Below are 20639 nucleotides of genomic sequence, written 5' to 3'. Positions count from 1 at the left end.
ATGGGTTGAACTTATTTTGAGATCACAAAGTCTCTGACTGTCTCAAGGTATTTTTTTTTTATTGTTAATTTATCAAAGACTTTCTTTGATAGTGATAGTTTCCAAGTCTAGGGTTACATATTCTCTTTTCATGCATTGTGGGGTGATTGAGACAATCTAGCAACATTTTTGGAATGGCGAGTGTGCTAGATCCTACTTGGATCTTATGTGGACCTCTTTTAATCACATTTTATGGAATCATTTTTTGGAAGGTTGCCCCTATTAGGAATTTATATGTTAGTGTATCATCTTGACTTTAGTTTCTTGGGTAGGCTTCACCTATTGTGATGGATATGAGCTTTTTCTTGAGGATATCTTATTGGTTGGTTTTCTTCATTGTACAACCATATAGTGCTCATCACTCTTTTTTATAATTTATTGGCAGTGTTAGCAATCTCTTCTTAACATTTTTTTAATGACAACTTTTCTTCAATGCTTTTTTTTTCACATATGCATTGCAGAAAACACTTTTTTGATGGGAAAACCATGTTGTTGAATGTGGGATTTGGAACACTTGTTGAGATTTTCAGCCCATTAGTGCACAATTAACTCTCTTCAGTTGCTTTCTTGAAGCATTCTTGTTCATCCTCAACACTCTCAGAACCATCTTGTTAACTATGGTATCTAGAACACTCATTTTCAGCCTATTAGCACATGGTTAACTCTCTTCAGTTGCTTTCTTGAAGCATTCTTGATCGTCCTTAGCACTCTTTCTCTAATAACATCTGCATCAATTCACTTTCATCTTCAACATGCTTTTGATGTTGTCTTTGTCATATCTTAAATATTATTCTTTGAAAACATTGTGGGAATTAGCTCCCCTTTTATTGTTCATGCATATGCTTGTTTAGACTTGTATTTTGTTGGTTCCAAAGAGGATCATTTGAATGCATTTTGGACAATGTTATTAGAACCAAACTAGTCACTAAACCAGTCAACCTACCAAACTAGGAATAGATCCAAAACCAGAAAAGAACTGGAAAAAAAAATTGGTGACCAAGAAATATGTCTATGAACCAAAAATACATCAACAAAGAGGCTCTAGATGGCCCTAGTTTCAAAAAATCATGCCACAACACATACCTACATCTCATCAAAATCATTGTCTATATTGGATCCTGATCATCAATATATCTTTCAACCAAAAATACATTAACAGAGAAGCTCTATATGGCCTCTAACATAAAAAAAAAAAAAGAACATGTACAGAAGTAACACTTCAAATTTCCCGTGGGACAATTCAGACCTTCTCTATGGGTATTGTCATTTTATTTTTTAAACTTTATTCTAATCACATTGGAAAATAGTTGTATATTCTATTCAATATGAAGAGATGCATTCTGGAGACGCCATTGACATTGCATGATATATCTACAAGATGCATCTGAAAAAGAGAAAAAACAAATACTAATCCCTTAGTTCCCATTGACTGGATCTCAAAAATAAGGTTTTTTTTCCCTCACACATAATCCAAGCATAACAACTCTTTGAGATACAAAATTTAATTCAAACCAAAATTACATCATAATTCTGCAAATGCAAAGTTCTTCTCTCAATATAACTAAAAAAGGGTCAAATGGGGCCTTTGCAGGCATGGAACCTTGAGCAACAACAGGATAAATCTTAACATATCTGACAAGAAGTTGAAAACCTACACTTGAGAACTGCCCCTTAATCAAAGAAAAGGAAGGTTGGATTTGGATACCACTGTCCCATCCTTTGATTCCTTTCATATGCATGAACCAACTGCTAACTAGAGTCCTTCCTTTGATAAAGATTTTACTTCACAGTTATGTTCTTTGTAGACATGGATAAGGAAATTTGATTAAACAAAAAAAATATAGCTTTTTACCTCATCATATATAGGATTAACTATCGATTTCTCCATTTTATAGATTCATTTTATCCAATTGATGACCACTAGATTATCCCCATACACCTAAAAGTTTGAAACTCCTTGCTTGCAACAATTTTTAGAGAAATTTTTATAGATAATAGTTTAGTGAAGTTATTTGAACCCCCTCTCAAACCTGCTTTGAAATTGATATAATGGAAGCATTGAAAAATAGAAGGCCACCTGCCCCACATCAAGGCAGGGTGCCTTGGCTGGCTCCATCAAAGAAACCCCAAATATCAGTTTTGGAAATGGAATTATATGATAAAATCCTTTGAGAAGAGATATTGGAGATAGTTTTGAGACAATAGAAAAGAGATTTGGCTTGAACCACACATTGAAAAGGAGACATGAGTCTCTTCAAAAATTGCAGCATTCCTGGCCAACCATATGCCTTAAGGCTACTATTATTGGCAGGGCTTTAATTCCTTTAGATCATATTTTTTTCCATTTTGTGAAACAATCCTCTACAAAAACCCTTTGCTATCTATCATTTTTTCCAGGGAGAAGGCCCATTTCAGTGCACATAGACCTTGCATAAGAGCAAGTAATTGGAAGGTGAGCAATAGTTTCAAGAGATTCTTTGCACAAGGGAAGTCTACCCAAACAATGTTTGTTCCTTCTTTGAAGGATACCCCAAGTGAGTGCTTTGTCTCTGATAGTCAACCACATAAATATCCAAGACTTTAGAGGATATTTGATCTTCCATAGTGGTTTCCACTTCCATTGCATATCCAAAAATATGTTTGGAACAAACATGGCCTTGTATCCTAGATTCAGAGTGTAAAGCTCCAAACCAAGATTTTTTTCACCATATTAGCTTATCCTTGGTCTCTTTGATATGAACACATTTGACCTTTAATAATGTTGTATAGGCCTCTCATTTCTCCTTTTTAGGACCTTCTTGACCCAATTGATTAGATCTTTTCCATTCTTGCTATGAAATGGTAGTTTTCCCAATTAATGTTGCTTGTGCCAAATTGAAAACAACATTCCTATGTAGTGATAAAACCAATTGGGTTGGTAACTTGTGAGAAACTTCACATCCCACACAAGGATACTACACCATACCCTTAATAGTTTAACTTTTAGAACTTCATAAATCTAGAATTATCAACTATAATTCAAATGAAGAAGAACTAAAAATGTACCTACATAGTTTCCTATCATAGGTTTTATGGCATTGGCATGAGGTCCAATCACAACCAAAATTTTAATCTGATTTTTTGGTAGGCGCAACAATCCCTCAGTTTTTAGAAGAACTATACCTTCCTTGGCTGCTTCAACAACCATCTCTTGATTTTGAGCAATGTAGACATCATTTGGCCCGAGATTGGCATAATGCTCATCTACCTCAAAGAAACCTAATCTCATCAAAAAAATATACATGTTTATTGAAGCTTTATCCATATTTGATTCCTTGGAATTTCCCTGCAAAAATACAAATTATATATGATATGGAATGATCCATGGTCCAAGCCCAATCCCGATTCAAAGGAAAAACCCATGCAATGGAGTGAATTATTCATTTTAATGAGACACTAGATTAGGAGAATAGATAACCTATGCCTTATTCAAATTGCACTAAATAGTAAATACAATTCTTCCCCTATCCGAAGGACTCTGCTGAGCCATTGCAGAAGTTTGTGAAGTTGAATCTTCCTTAGAAACAGAAAAATAATTTTGAGGGATCATTGATCCATTATGCTTCCTTTTTCCATCTCTATACACAAACAAACCTTTTCGAGCAAGATTAACCCCATTGATTCTAGTTTGTTGAACATCGAGAGATAATCACCTCAAAGGAGTGTCATGCACAAAATTTCCATTTTTACGCATACTTGTACTTCTCTTTGTTGAAAGTTGTCTGGACTCTGTAGGGAGTTGGCTTTAAGCGAAAAAAGTTTTTGATTCAACAAGGAGTTATTAGCATTCTAAAATATCAACATAAATGTGAAGTATATCAAATCACTTAACAAAGTCTAACTTCCTATCTTCAGCCTCAGTTTCGGCTCTTCTCCCTCCTATCTCGTCATGTTGTATTCATGTAGCATTGCTAAAAGTGAAACTTAAGTATTTCAAGGACATAAAAGGAAGTGAATGTAGCTGGAAACGTGCCATGAAAAACTGTCCATAAACATACTTAAATAATTTAAGTTAATTCAAAGATGTTAGGAATCACAAGAAAATTCCCTAAGTGATAAAATTAAAAAAGAACTAAATGATTATTTCAGTTCATCATAGAAGAAAATTGTTACCCTTTCTAGGTGCCTAATATATTTTGAGTAGCTTCATAATTGTGCACTTCGAGGGTTTTAATACTTTCACACATATAAATGGTTTTCTTTATTACAATGAAACAATGCATAAGTTATAACCAATGTTTTAAAAATTGAAATCTATAAATTCATTGAGGCCAAGTATGCATCATTTACAATGATATGTTGCATTTTAGTGGAATGTAGGGTAATAAGCATGTTTGGAATTAAATGGAAATAGCATCAACGATTAATTTTATGGATTTTTGAAACAACCGATCTGTAATTCATATTCTCTTAGCATCATATTTTTGTTATTATTTTATATTTAGGTCCATCCACACATTTATGCAAACATTTTCTTTAGGATTGTGAAGTTGGTTCATATTTGCTCAACATGATATCACGTGCTACTATCCTTCTTTTTTGTGTATCCACACATTTAAGCAACCATTTTTTTTAAGGTCGTGAAGATGGGTTAAGAGGTGTAATAGTGTATACATTGCACAGAATAACCATTTTCTCTTTTTAAGGTTGTGGAGCTGGACTAAGAGGTGGGACACTGTATACATGGTAGTGTCAAGTCCTAGTTTTTTCCATCAATGAATCCACAAGTGTGTCCAAGAGATCATGTAAGTTAAGAACACACATATCACAAATTAACAGTCTCAAGTACCCATTTTCTCTTAATATTCCAAAAATCCTCGGTCTCTTGGTGCAAATATCATACCAATTCCATGTCTCTGAGTTTACAGATTTTCTAACATGGATTTGTGATTTCCCTTTGGAATTGGAAAATTTTAAAATTCTTTCAACGTGAAAATAATTTTAATGCCCAGAGACAAGGAAGGAACTAGACTGCTTTTTTTATTCTTAGGACTATTGGATTTTGTCTCTTGAAAGTTGAAATTGATTTCTAAAACTAGATTTGATCTGACAAATTTTCATTAAATTCTTGGGAATATTAAGGAGGAAATTTATAATGTTTTTAGTACACTCATAGCTAAAAAGAATTGTGATATTCATACTGGAAGATCACCAACACTAATTCTACTACAGGTTGTCATATTTCATTTTGTTAACAATTGGGTTCACAGTCTTCTCCATACTTTTACTACATGTTATCATCTGGTCTTTTCTTGAAACATATGGCCTCAAAGTATTTATTTCTCTATCTATCAATGGGTAGTGAATTTAGGTCTTCTGGTATATATTTGGGGGACATATCTTTCAGTAAACTTTGGAAATATTGATTGAGGTATTTGCTTGTCTTCTCAATGTACCTACTTGACATGTTTGGAAATTAGTGACATCAACATAAACCGTTTTGTACTAGTTGTTTTGTATGCAACAATCTTGATATATATTCTTTTTCACTCCTAGCAAAGTAGTGCAAAGATTTTAGTCAACATATGCCACATTACAAATGTAACACACCTACCCCACATAAACTTGAGACGGTAGCATTTTGGTATGTTAACATTATATCTGTAACCTTCCTCAAAGAAAAACTTGAACAAGAAATGGATCGTGAGTTTTTTTTTTTTTTTTTTCTTGAAGTTGAATTATTTCCCACAGGGAACAGATGTAAAATGAAAAAAAAAAAAGTGTCCAAACTCTCAAAAACCAAAGAAGACACACAAACCTACTTATTATTCAATAGATAATAAATAACTATGTCCATTTCACCCTTAGTGGGATCACTCATGCACAAGGGCTCAAACTGCACTGGTAGATGATTAGACTGATCAAGCAAAGTTTTGGAAAGTTGCAAGTATTTGTGTGATAGAGTGTTATTAGGGTTGTCACATGGGAATTTATTAATGATACCTACAAATATTATTAAGGGGATTTCCATGTCACACCCACTAGAATACCATGTGAATGTGTTCAACACAACTCTCTAATATTTAATGTAGATTAATTGTTTTCAAAGCACTAATATGGCATTACAAAATATGCCACATTAGCATATGAACAACTATTACTGATGTTAGTACTAGTAATGAGAGTCACAAAATATGGTTTCACACCAATCTCTGGACTTGCACCCCAAAGCCATCAAAGTTAAGGTTCTGACTAGGACGCATTTCTTGTTTGTAATCAATCAGGTTTATAGTCCTTACGATTTGAAATTCTTGTATTGTCATATGTTAATTTTTAGGTCAATTGTAATTGTTAAGTTCCTTCTTCTATTGGGGAAAATATTTAATGCTTTTACCATGCATTGAGATGGTAATGAATGTGCCACTATATTGTAGGATCTCTCTCAATAATAGAACAAATGGGTTTGTCATCCACCTGACCATTTCTTGTTTAATTCATCTTTGACATTATATTAGAAATAAGAAATGTCACTGTGATTTCCATTTACGAAATTCATGGCTCGATGGTTGGATTCTGAACCTTTTTCATGTTCATTAAAGACCAATAATCTAGTATTGGCACTTTACATAAGAAATATGCTTGCATGGGGGCAACACACATTTTCTCCATCAATGAGCTCTTTTAGGAAATTAGACGATATGTTCCAATCTTACTAGGAAGCTTGGAATTACACGAGTATATGACAGTATGAATTTCCCTGGGAGCCTTTCTTCAATCTGATATTCAGCGCATGTGTCAAGATCTCCTCTTGGTGACTTGTACACACTCTTGGTTGTTAATATCTATGCTATGGTAACCATGGTTGTTGTTATATGTTCTCTGTGTTTTGAAAGCCTTCCTTCACTAGTAGACCAGAACAATTCATCAAAGGGAGTGGGCCCATAGCTCTTGAAAACACTGAAAAGATGAGGGAGGGCCAATGATAGACCATAGAAATGCTTCAAAACAAATGAGCTTGCTATTTTCGAAAACAATTGAAATAGAGGGAGGATGATGGAGGTGATATTAAAGTGTGCATCTACTAAACATACTTATATCAATCTTTGAGTTGATAATTGAGAGTTTGTCTGGTTGGCATCGTTTGGATGAACTACACACAGAAACAATAACACAATTTGGAAGAGTAGATTTTGCTCACCAAAACATGTAATGATTTGGACAAGTAGTCGATAATAAAAGTAATAACTCACAAATCCTTTAAACTAGGCCTTTTAAAATGACCATATCAAATCATCAAAATTTAATAGGCATTAATGAGATAGAGAACATTTTATTTGACATTTTAATTCATCTAATTATAATATTCTATGGTCACTCGGAGGAAGAAAGAAATCACATATCATTCTCAACAAATGTTTCTATCAGTTTTTTGTTCGAAAGATAAATTAATGATGGATGAATGGAGTGAGTGGGATCTAGGACTCAACCAAATTAGCTTTTAATTTCTTTCATATACCTTTCTGGGGTTCATTCTAGTTCTCTCTAGGACTGGCACTGGCACTGCCACTAGCATAACATAGTGTTTTTTCTATTTGTGGTGTGTGTGAAAAGGGTATAAGGATGGGGTTTGAGGTTTTGAGGCCTTGTACTGCATGTTCTAGAAGATTGGGCACTATATAGATCTTTGAAATAATTTAGATTACTACAAAACTAAAGATTTTGCGGTGTGTAAAGAGATGAATTTTTGCATCTAGAATTCAAGGATTGGGGTGAGTGGACCGCAATATTGTGTGGTAGTCTCATAAGGTGAAGGAAAAAGAGAGACTTGTCTAATGAGGTATTTTGGCATCTATTATCTCAGGGCACAATAAGAAGTCCCCACTCCCTTATTTAGGTAAGCCTCTCAGCAAGACAATCAAGAGAGTTTATGGAGAGATGCAAATCAGTGCAGAGATTTCAGTCAATCTAAGAAAAGTAGAAGTAGAAGAAGCCTATATAGGTCTAGTAGAGAATATTGGCATGAGAAGGATTGGGAAAGGAAAAGAGATCAAGCTCTATCACAGAAATTGTCTTGCGATTATAATTATTTCAGTGATTTCTAGTCCTCTAAGACAACTTCTGACTCAACCAACAAAGAGGCCAAAGTTGATTCTCCTTATTCAACTTTGAGACATACTTCTAGTACTCCCTGAGTTAGGAAGCTTACAAACATGGACTTAGATGAGTTGAATGGGTGTCTAGATCTAGGATTCAGTTTCAATTATGAAGAAATGTTTGAGCTCTCAATACCTTGCTAGCCTTGGAGTTATGTTATGCAATTTCAAGATGACCACAATAAAAAACATTGTCTTGTGTCTACTCTTGATAACATGGATTATCCAAACAATGAGGGCTATGCACAATCTCCTATTTCCAATTGGAAAATCTCCAGCCCAGGAGACCATCCCCAACAAGTGAAGGAACGATTGAAAGTTTGGGCTCAAGTTGTGGCCTGTATTTTTCATCTCTGCAACTAATACTCAAAAAACGAAAGCAAAATCTCTATTTGAGGCTTAATCTGTGAGAGCTTATGTCATATTTTGTTGGAGAGTGATGAAGTCTGGTGAGTTCTATTTCATAGATATATCTATGGTGCTACTAGAAAACTATATGACCTTTACATTTGCAACAATTTATTCTTCTTCCTGTATGGGGAATCCTCCCTTACTCCCACCCTCTGTTACTATATCAATTGACTTGTAAATGTGTTCCTATAATTTTTGGGGACAAAAAATTTAACACTTCAAATAAATCAAATATTTAGTGATCTGATGCTTATTCCCAAGAAAGTTAATTGTTTTGAATCTTGCACATTCTTCCAACTCAACAATAATGATAGAATAGCTAATTTTTTCCTATTTAAGAAATTGCTACAATTCATATTTCAATTAACTCTTCTTTTAGACATTGTGTAAATGACTTTCATGGACAAACACCTCAATATCTAATTCTTCTTTGTTAAAGATGTTCATTTTTTTTGGATACTTGATGGGAAAGTTCAACCACCTCCATCCTATCCATCTCATCTTGGCAACCCTCCTAAAGCTCCATCATCAACTCCTCTATCTCTACCACATCCTCTAACTTCCCAACCTGATCACATAATTCTTTAAAGGGTGCTAGCTCAATGGAAGAGCACCTGCTTTATATGCAAAAAGTTGTTGGTGGTTCAATCCCATTGTGCCCTAATATGAATTAATCAATGATATTGTTTTTTATTTTTAATTAAATACATTTTATATTGATTTATATCAATTATGAGATATTTTTTTGGATTCATTGTTTTATTTTGTCTTTAAAGAGACAAAAGACATATTGTCTATATAAAGACTGCATCTTTAATCCAAATTATTCTCTTGAGAGACAAAAACGTAATCGCCTCTTAAGAGACAATAACATTTCTGTCATATATTTGTCTTTATAGAGACAATTTTTTAAGACATTAATTTGAGACACCCGCTTAAAAGACAATATTTAAGAAAAATGTCTCCATATATTGTCTTTATAGAGACAATTTTTTAAGACATTAAATTTGAGACACCCACTTAAAGACAATATTTAATATAATAGAAGAATTTTTTTTCTCAACTTAAAATAATTTACTTAAAAATTGTCAAAAATAATCTCCTCTATATTGTAATATATAACCTTAATTTATGATATTTATAAAATTAATAGTAAAATTAATCCAATATAAAATCATAAATAAAATAATTTAATTTTTTTTTCCAAAGAAAAAAATCAAACTTTTTATTAAAAAAATAAAAAGTTACATAGTATATGCATTAAGCATTCAATTTGGTTGTATGAAAGTAGATCCTACAGCCCACAGGATACAGTCCTGCCTAATAGCAGAAAAAGAAAGTGCAGCTCCTATTATCCGGAGTGCAGCCCACAAAAAAACCACCTGGCCTAAGTCTTCCTGCCCTTCTTCTTCTCCACTTTTTGCCAACCATCCATGTTGGGAGTGGAGTCAATAATGGCAAGCTGGTTTTCCATTGTGTTCATTTGTTGCTCCTTATCTGAATCCGATCCTTCAGGACTGTGACTTCGTTTATTACCACTTATTTCCAACTGGAGTTCTTGTTCCTTTTCCTCATTAATCTCCTTATCCTTATTGTCATGATCTTTATCCTTAGCTGTATTTTGTTCTTCTTTCTTTGCTGTAGTTGCCTTCTTAAATGCAGCATCTATGTTCTGCCATCCTTTCGGCTTCCTTTGTTGTTGCTTGCTCTTGTTGAGGTTTGGACATGCATTGTACAGATGACCTATTTGTTGACATCCCCGGCATCTGAAAGTTGTATTCTCATAGTCCAAAGGTTGTTTCCACCGTGTATTATTGAAATTCAAGATAATGCTTTCAAGTAGTCCTAAAATAATTTAATTATTATGAATAAAATATTTTAATATCAATCTTTCTATAGATTTAAATTAATATTAAATAAAATATTTTGATATCATATATTTAAATTAATATTAAATAAAATATTTTGATATCATATTTGTTGTTGTTATGTGTATAGGATTTTATTTCTTTACTGATCAAAAAAAATTGTAAAAGCTTCTCAATTCCAGGGAAAAGAATATTGTAACAACTTTGGTATTTTTAACTTATTAAATTAAAATAAATTATATATATATATATATATATAAACTATGATGTCAAATTTAAATTTATTAATATTAAATTTTACCATGCGAGATAACAAAACAATTACACACTTTGTTTACAAACAAATTATCCATAACTCATGATTTAAAACTACTTCGCACTTTCCTTCATGATAATACATTATTTACAACATAAACAACCCTTTTAAAAAAAATATATCTTCTGTACACATAACTAAAAATATTATTAATATTGGTTTTCAAGTAATGAATTGTCTGTGGACAGTGAAGGATAACCCACTCTTGTATAAAGTAAAAGGCACCGCCATTATATTACAGTAGAGCATCGGTTTCCAGCTAATTTATTGTCCTGACACATCTGAACGATACCCGAACTCTCTGTAAAGTAAAAGGCACTGCCATTACAGTTGGAATCAGACAGATCAGGAACTTGAACACCGCAAAGGGGACCATGGCAAAAGATATTTTTGCAAAGTAATAATATACTAGAAAATACATAACTGCCTCGTTACTGTAAAATTTAAACAACCCACACTTAAATTACACAAGCGATCACTGGCCTCTTATTGTTAACCATTTGGCCATCAGAGCACATCACCCACTTCTGGCCACTCTGGTTTTCTTATATAGCATATCATTTTACCTACAAAACTAGTTGAGCTCCTTATTCCGCTGGGAATCTGGGTTTATAGCATTTATCCCATTAACAAAAAAGACTCCATATGCTATAAACTTTGTGATTTGTGTCCACCGCTCATACAAAAAGCCTGCACAGATGGGCCAGCGCTGAACAAACTCTAAACCAGAAACTATTTACAAAAATATATTCTCATCGACCTGCAGCAAACTCTACAAACTCTCTGTACAACTTGGATTTGTATTCCCATTATAAAGTTTTCGTCATCATCAATTCACAGGCAATTAACAGTGCCCCGGCAGCCAGAAAATTACTTCTTTTTGGTCGCCATTTCTCATTTTTCCAAAGATGTGATTACAACCCTGCAATGTTATCATTCAGAGTATCAATTATGGCAAAAAAATATTATCATTATGAGAAATAATATTAACGCTCAGGAAAATTATATAAATTAAATAGTTGGTAAATTTTAATAAATATCTATTCATCAATAGTTATGAGGATTCGAATACTGCACAAAATAAACCTTCATTTAACAACAAAGTAGATCTCCTAGACCAAACTTCTTCTCCGACTATCTTCAAAAGGACGAATACAATAGATCGCGAAATTAAGACACCAATGTCTCAAGAACCAGAAGAAATGAAAGAGATGCAAAGTAGTTGGAAGACCGTAGAAAAAAAGAAAGCTACAGCACCAATCTCGCTAAGAAAGACGAGAAGCCAGAGAATTAAAAACTAAGAAAATTATAGGTCTGATAAACCAATTGGTGTCAGTGGATGTTAACCACCAAATAATTAATAAATCTTAATACACATCTATTCATAATACCTATAAAATTTATCACTAAATCTATTCATAATACTTATAAAATCTGTCACCAAGTCTAGAGCAAAATTATACTATATAAAATCTGTAATTAATTCCACAGCTGCTTAGTGTGGGGCTAATTCCAGCAATACATTCCAGGAACTCTATGTACACCAATAAGACTACTCTAGACGCGATTTCTCTAGCCAAACGCTTCCGGCTATGAAAAATATAAAATAAAATCTATAATTAAATGAAAGACTGACCAGTCATATACCGTCGGGCTTCTGGGTTCTGCTCTTGGGGATTTCTCAGTTCCGCTCTTTCCATCACGGGGGACAGTGTTCTTCTTCTTACTTCGCCATGGATTCTCTCGTTCTCGTGGAGTAACTGTTACACCACATTCCCAATCCAACATATATAAAATCAATTTTTTCTGTTTGAACGATTTTATTGTAAATAAGAATAAAAATGAAATTTTTAGAAAAAAATTGAGTGATAATCACACTAAAAATAATTTGTTCATATATTTTTAATTATTTGGTGTGATTCATTAATAAATGAAAAATATTATCTAGTGTGGTTAATCAACAAAATAGAAAATCAGATTTTAGTATCTTATTAGAACTTAACAAACATAAAACCAATTTTATAAGATTAAACATCTAGTGTGGTTCATCAACAAAATGGAAAAAATCAGATTTTAACATCCCATTAAAACCCAACAAACATAAAATCAGTTTTATAAGATTGAACAATTTCATGGTAAACTAAAATAAAAATGAATTATTGAGAAAATTCAGAGTGATAATTAAAAATAAATTGTCAACCCATTTTTAACATTTACAGCTAGTGTGGTTTAATGACAAAATGGAAAAATTTTAACATCTAATGTGCTTTAATGACAAAATGGAAAGTCTGATTAAATAGAGAAAGAAATAGAGAAATTGTGATGTATGCCATAATAGAATGACAAAATGGAAAATCAAATTTTGGCATCAAATTTAAATAGAAAAAGTGTGATGTGTGCCATAATAGAACATATCAAGAGATCTTAAGAGGCATCTGATTAAATAGAGAAAGTGTGATGTATAACATAATAGAACATATCAAGAGTAATAATTTAGTGTGGTTCATCGTTGGAACAAAATAGAAAATAGATTTTAACATCAAATTAAATAGAAAAAATAAGATATGTGCCACAAATCAAGGCAACTTACAACCAGAAGAAAAAGAGAGTGTGATGAATGTCACAGCGCAGAAACTATAAAACAGGTGAAGGCAACTTACGAGAAGAAGGCGAGTTTATAGGGCTCAAAACTGCTGGGGAAGAGGGGCTATCCAGAGAAAGTGAACGAAGATAACCAGGAGGCTTAATAATAGTGATACTCTGCGTTACTTGTTTAGCCTCATCATTCAATTGCTGGAACTCTGCACTCGCCCTGCGTTCCTTCAACCTGTTTAAACCCTCTTCCACCTCTGCAAAATAAAAAAATCCATGCTAAACCATTAAAACATAAAATCTCCATGGAACCTAACTCTACACCATGAAATTGCAAAGAAATATATTTACATGGAAGCAGCCAGATCCGCTCTAATCCATCACTCTACAGAGAAGTGTTCAAGATCCATCAATTATAGGGTAGATCCGCTCTATGGTGTCTGAGATTCATCAAGATCCATTACTCATAAGGTATATTGAATAATAATAATATGTACTCGATTTTTTTAATTAATTATTGGGTATATTGAAAATTAGGACCTAACCCAATACCATTCAGATAAGATAATTGACCAACATCCCAGGTAAAGACCCATATAGATGCAAAATATGAATCTATGAGTTGTATATTCACATTAATAGGTTAATTGAGATGAAAAAAAGCATCAAGATATTATATAAAGCAACTAACCTGGAGGTGAGGGGCTTGCCATGGCGGAAATAGCACTCCCAGTTTTCCTAAGTTTACCAAGGCCATTCTCAGGGCGAGGGCCTGCCAGAGTATCATCCCAGAGCTTATCCAACAACCCCATTGCTCTACTTATTGCTTGCTCTATGCAAACAGATAGGGTTTGTTTTGGAATTAGTGATACCCAAATTCCAACAATCGAAATGGGGAAATATCGCTTACACAAGCTTTTGCGATCTCCAGCTCCCTCTCCATTCATCGCATTTATAGGACTCGACCACCTTATTATGATTAGGGTTTCCCGTGCCTAATTGACAGCTAATTCTGATCTTAATTTCGCCTATGGCGCGCAGCAGAAAACATGCCAGCTGTTGGCGACTTTCATGGCTTTTTTTTGTCTCATCAATGTAGATAAGGCAATGTGCTGACGTCATTGAAATCCGAATCTTCCAATCCTTTGCTGACATTCAATGGAATCCACGTGTCCTATCACTTCAAGGGCAATTTTCTAACTTTAGGTCTGTTTGCTTGCCAGGCTACGTGTGTATATCTACTTGGTGGGACACAAAGGATGTCTCTTCGTGTTCTTGTTACAGGGCGTGGGTCGCAAAAATAATGGCGGGACGACCGATATGGTTTGGACTAGGTTAGCAAGTGTACATATTTTTTTCCTTTCTATTTGATAGTTTTTGGACTTTAGTTCCCTCTGTGTACCAATTTATTTATTTTTCTATTATATATATATATCTTAAATCAAACTATTTTCTTTAGGTATGATAGACTAAAGTATGGTCTCAGTAGACGTTAACCACCACCATCATATATATATTTAAATGTGTAATAATTATATTTTATTTAATTAATAAATTTTGATTATAAAATAAAATATTGACTTATATTTTTATTAAACATTCAAATTTTTTTAATTAAAATATTTATTTTTTTAACAGTTATTTGATGTATCTCTACTATTTAATTTGGTCATGAAAAATAAAAAACAAATATACAATCACGATTTTATTTTAAATTTTGATTTATTAAATATAGAGAGGGATTGAATTTTTTAATATGTTTTTTTTTTTAATTATTATTATCCAATTTTGAGGTCACAATCAAGTCAGAAACTAAATTGGTGTACAAGGGACCTATTTCTACGAAGACATATATACTTTATCCCTCTGGTTTTAGACGTGTGACCTTTTAGGAAGAAACACATGCTCTTAACCATTAGGCCCACTCAAGTTGTATTAATACATGACATATAATTAAATGATAAAAATTTTTAAAATGGATCTAACATGATCTTCTTCCTTTACCAATGTGTGTTTAGACATTTTGGTGCTTATTAATTTATAAATTACTTATTAAACGCTAATTTGTAAGATGTTAAACTAATTAAAAATTATAATGGCAACCAATCAAATTTAAATCTAGATCTCACCCAGATAATCCTAACCAATTATCAACTCTTATAAATAAATAAATAAATAAATAACAAAAAATATACACATCATCCTAAGCTAGATTTACAACTCTTTTAAATTAAAAAATGAATAAAAATAACAGAAATTTTGAAAATCCATATTTATCCATATATTCACTCCATCATCCAACTCCTCATTTTATTTTGGAAGTTACTTTTGACCATTCACTTTGTTGCAAAATATTAGTTACTAATCAAGTACAAATTCATAACCTTTACATGCCTAGCAACAATGAGGCTTTTATTTTCAAAATTAATGGTTCTAGCAAATAATGAAATTGTTATTTGTTTTAAGTAATTTTCTTTATGATTGATGTCAAATATTACCAATAATTGAAGGATCAACTTATTGCAATATCTCTCTTATGTGTCAAGCAACAATAAGGCCTTCATTTTCAAGATTCATGGTTTTCATTGTTAATAAGAAAATAATGAAGTTATTATTTGTTTTAAGCAATATTCTTAATAATTGATATCAAAAATTACCAATAATAAAAATTAATCAAGCTATTAATTCATCAACTTATTAAAATATATCCCTTATCATGATTAATGACAATTAATTCATACCAAATCACTTCTTAGTAATTTCTTTCTTTTACTTATTGCAATGAACAACCATACTAAAACAATTATTTTATTTTATTTATTTTATTTTATTTTATAAAAATTCAAAAATTAAAACACTATGAACAAATATGCTATATTACTTTGTGACATATTATATCTCACCTATACTTGTCATTGAAAACCAAATACCCATTACCTCGAATTAAAAAATATTTATAAGAACACTTATATACACCCTTTACCTTTCAAAATAAAGCCTTTGGTAGGATCTCAATAATACATCAATTATATTTAATGGATTAAAATATTTTTTTAAAACTCTATTCAAATATCCTTCAAGATAGTTAGTTGGTTCTTCATTAACTAGGCTTTAATATCCATCTTTCTTCTTTAACTAGGATATAACTAGGCTTTAATATCCATCATATTTAGTAAGAGTGATTAGTGTTTGAAAGACTAATGAGTGTAAAAGGATCCATCATATTTAGTAGGAGTGATTAGTCTCTCAAAAGACTAATGAGTGTAAAAGGAATTGTTTTTAATGTGTGTTGTACTTTGACATATCTTTTGGTAATGGAATAAAAAAAAAGATAATGTATTGTATTTTGAGTTATTAATTTAGATGTTAATATGGATAATTTTAATAATTAAAAATATTATAATTATATTTTTTATTATTTTTTATTTTTATAAAATGAAATATTTTTATATTATAAAAATACTTATGAGTGGTTATAATTTTTTTTGGAATTAAAAATATAATAATGAAGTGAAAAGAGACATCTCGAGAAACTAAATAAATTTTTCTTTAAATGGAATTTTTTTAATATTTAAAATTACATTTAAAAAATTAATTTAATATATATTTTTAATTTTTTTATCATAATTTTGATTTGTAAAACCTTGCAAATATTTATAATTTAAATTAATTAATTAATTATCACCATCAATGTTACTTTCAACTTTATCTTCAAACTTAATGCTATCCGTTTATGAGGCCCACCTCTTGGAGTGATGTTCCATCGTGCCATTACCTACCCTCCAGAGCGATAAAAACAAGAGAGGCGGTGTTTGAAAGTATTATCACCAACATCAATGATGGTGGAGAGGGAGCAACACATCAAATCATGAGTTAACACACTAGGGTAGTGGTACCCACACAAACTTTTTGAAACAAAATAAAATCGAATCTTTTAATTTAATTAATTGCGCAAAAGAATCCCATGGTATTATAAAACTCGAATCCAATCGAATCCTTTATTTAATTGCAAAGAAATGGTAACAAATAATTGTAAAAGTGGTGGTAGTTCAACTTACGCAACTAACTCTCAATTTTAGTTATAATATAATATGCAGTTTAGAAGTTTTATTTAACGTCCAAGTTTAAAATGGTCAACGGCCTCCTTCAAATGCTTAGTTTTATGGGCGTTGTAAAATCTTGTTTAACATATAATTGTTACTTATCTAACTTGTTATTAAGCTAAGACTTTTATATGGTTGGATTTCATCATATCTTGATTTTTCTCCTAAAATAATCACATATCATAATTAAATAAATATTTAAATAAAAAAATAATAACATAAAAACAATAACAATATTATATTTATTGATGATAACATATTTTTAATAAGTTTGGGCCTGGAGTATGCCCTAAAACTGCTTCTGCTTGGCTAAGAGCTTGTCTTCCTCGGACGTAAGGAAACAGGTTAACGGCCCAAGACCCAGAGGCATCTGGCAGGAGTGAAAGTCTGCTCCCTTACGGACCACCAGCGGGTTATTTCAGGTGGCGTGGTTTTCCTTGATAACAGTGATGTGTCAACTGACATTCGCGGATAGCAGCCAGAGATGGCTGTCCTCAATGTTGGTTTGACAAACTGAGTTTGATAGGTTTTTCCACCTTTTGAAAAAAAAAAAAAAAAAAAAAAAAAAAAAAAAACATATTTTTAATAAGTTAAAAATTTATGATATTTGCGATTAAGGGTTATTGACAAACTTGTGCCTAGGGTTTTTTGTCAGGATATTGGCTTTGTATCCCTTCATGCATCGGGATGGAGGAGGTGGCCCCTTTCCCTCTTACTACAACATAGCCTTTGGCAATGCTAGGCTAGGATGCAAATTCAATGTGGAAGGAGTTCAACATGCTGACAATAAGGCATTGATTAGAGAAAATTGACCTTGAACTCACCTGCTAATCTGTTAGCTGGAGCAACATGGCAGGATCGAGGATCAAATCATTGCCTACCAAAAGCAACCAAAGACCTCAACTTTGAGATCAAATCCACGACAATCGAATAAGACATTCAATTCATGTAGGATCATGCACTCATTGGAAAATTCTTGGGATTTTGGCCCACAAAGAAAGCTCTCATCACTTAGATTCAGAATAAATGGAAACTCAAGGACCAGATAGACTTGGAGCTAGGTGGCAAGGGACTTTTACAATAATTTTCGCTAACTTGGAGGATCACACCCAAGTCTTTGATGAAGGACCATATATCTTGAATTCCGTTGGGTTATCTCTCAGATTTTGGAAGGAAAGTTTTTTCCCCGAGAAGTAATGTTTCACATATGCTCTAGCTCGGATCTGTCTATACTCCTTACCACAGGAATTTTACGAAGAAGAAACCTAGAAGGTATTAGAAATACCCTAGGTCATTATGTCAAAACTTAAAAGGTTACAAAATGAGGGAGATATATCTCCTATGCGCGTATCTGTGTGTGCATGGACATATCTTTGCCTCTCTCAGCTTGAATCAATCTATATTGTAGGGATGAGTTTTGGCAACAGCCATTGGACTATGAACCTATTCCCTTCTACTATAGGTGTTGCCATGAATATAAGCATCTATTCAAATATTTCCCACTATCCAATCTAGTGACACATCAAAGCTTAGATCCCCCTGAAGATCCCGAGGGCTTCACCATGGTCAAATCCAAGTAGAATCACACAAAAGCTCAAGCTTCTAAAGCAATGGATTCAGGGATCCACACCTATAATAGTTTTGAAACCATAATAGGAACATCTTCTGAATAACTTCATGCATCTGAGGTGAATAGCTAGCCAGATCCAACTTTTTCCATAACCAAAAGTCATAAAGAGGGCTTAGTCATGCTCACAAGCTCTTCCATTCCCACAGAACAACAGATGATGAATCAACACGGTTACACTAAAATAATAATGACATAGGCTCTCTCACATGGTAACCTTGAACAATGTGAAGAAATGGAGTTGGGCTCTCTGGATCTACAGGTAATGGTAGTGAATTGGAAGAACGAAGATTCTAAACTCCAGATCCAAATCCTAAAAAATGTGCTCATGAAGGCCAAGACCATGTTGCCCATAGATCTCATGCAAAATAGTCATTCTCGTTCCAACTTTGAAATTGATCTACAAAATCCCAATGATATGTACAAACCAATCAAGGAAGATCACTACAAGGGTTAGCACAATAATAAACATTACCTTCAAGAACTTGAAGAAAATTTGGTAAATTCAGGTAGGATTAGTCTGATGATAGAGGAATTCGCCTCAACCCCTCCCTCCACTCAATGAAAATCATCTTTTGGAACATAGGATGCCTTGATTACCTTGGAAAATATAATCTTCTTAAGAGTCATATTCACCTAGACAAGCTTGATATTATGGTGATCCAAGAAGCCAAGTGTTTTAGTGAAAGATTCTCATCCATTGGCTCAAGTTGGAAGGGGGATCAAAGCATAGCCATAGATGCTAGTGGGAAAGCTGGTAGATTAGCCATCTGTTGGCACCAAGAGGAAGTGGACCTCTCGGATCGTCGGACTACCACTCAAATTTTAACAACAAAATTTAGAGTAATTGGTTCATATCAAGAAGGATACATATCCAGTATCTATGGGCCACATATACCGAACGATAAGCCAGGATTCCTCTGTATGCTTAGAGGACTAAGTTGGATGCTGGATGGACTACCATGGATAGTAGGAGGAGACTTCAATCCGATTAAGTCTCTTGGTGAGGAAAAGTGTGGAATAAGAAGACTAGATTAGGATTCATAAAACATCAAATAGATAATGCATGCATTAAAACTAATGGATCTAGAGACAACCAGTGACACATTTACCTGAAATAATTGATGCAAGGGCTCTCATCAGATAGCTTTGAGATTGTATCAATTTCTAGACTCTAAACTACTCATGGAAAATGATCTCTTCATAGAAGCTTCCATCCTCCCTAGCAGAGACTTGGATCATTGGTTGATCTGCTTGACCATAGACATCAAGTCTCTCCCCATTAATAGGCCCTTTTGCTTCAAAATATTTTGGCTTTTAGACCCATCCTTTTTTGACAAATCATAGACATATTGGCTAGAAGATCCCTTACAAAAGGGCTCAACAATGAGATATTTCTAGCAAAAGTTAAAATACCTAAAAATTTATATCAAATTGTGTAACAAATCAAACTTCAAGAGGTTTTTCAAGCACAAGGGCTTCTTGAAGAGCTCGTGAAAGAAATACAACAAAAAACCTTTTCAAAAGGCAGATAGGATGCTTTGGCTATAG

The 20639-nt window shown here is 32.9% G+C and overlaps 1 protein-coding gene and 1 pseudogene across 2 annotated transcripts; one reads left to right on the top strand and one right to left on the bottom strand.

The window, feature by feature from the left end:
• The first annotated feature begins 7638 nt into the window (after positions 1-7638).
• Positions 7639-9124, top strand: LOC149175966 (uncharacterized; annotated as a pseudogene).
• A 2048-nt stretch (positions 9125-11172) lies between these two features.
• Positions 11173-14300, bottom strand: LOC149175965 (dormancy-associated protein homolog 3-like). Of its 2 annotated transcripts, none has more exons than XM_089419807.1 (4): positions 14050-14300; positions 13427-13615; positions 12414-12526; positions 11173-11688 (listed from the first exon to the last, which is right to left on the bottom strand). In XM_089419807.1, the coding sequence occupies exons 1-4, from the start codon at positions 14168-14170 to the stop codon at positions 11611-11613; spliced, it is 501 nt and encodes a 166-aa protein (XP_089275933.1). In that variant the 5' UTR covers positions 14171-14300; the 3' UTR covers positions 11173-11610. The 2 variants fall into 2 exon arrangements, with proteins under 2 accessions (XP_089275933.1, XP_089275934.1); XM_089419808.1 differs by having other exon boundaries at positions 12403-12526; positions 14050-14298.
• Positions 14301-20639: the final 6339 nt, after the last annotated feature.

The sequence above is a fragment of the Pinus tabuliformis genome, chromosome 4_1 (assembly GCF_031772625.1).
Source record: "Pinus tabuliformis cultivar Carrire ecotype Pingquan chromosome 4_1, CPIR1, whole genome shotgun sequence".
Lineage (NCBI taxonomy): Eukaryota > Viridiplantae > Streptophyta > Pinopsida > Pinales > Pinaceae > Pinus > Pinus tabuliformis.
The sequence above is the reverse complement of the archived record's forward strand: the minus strand, read 5'-3'. Positions and strand labels throughout refer to the sequence as shown.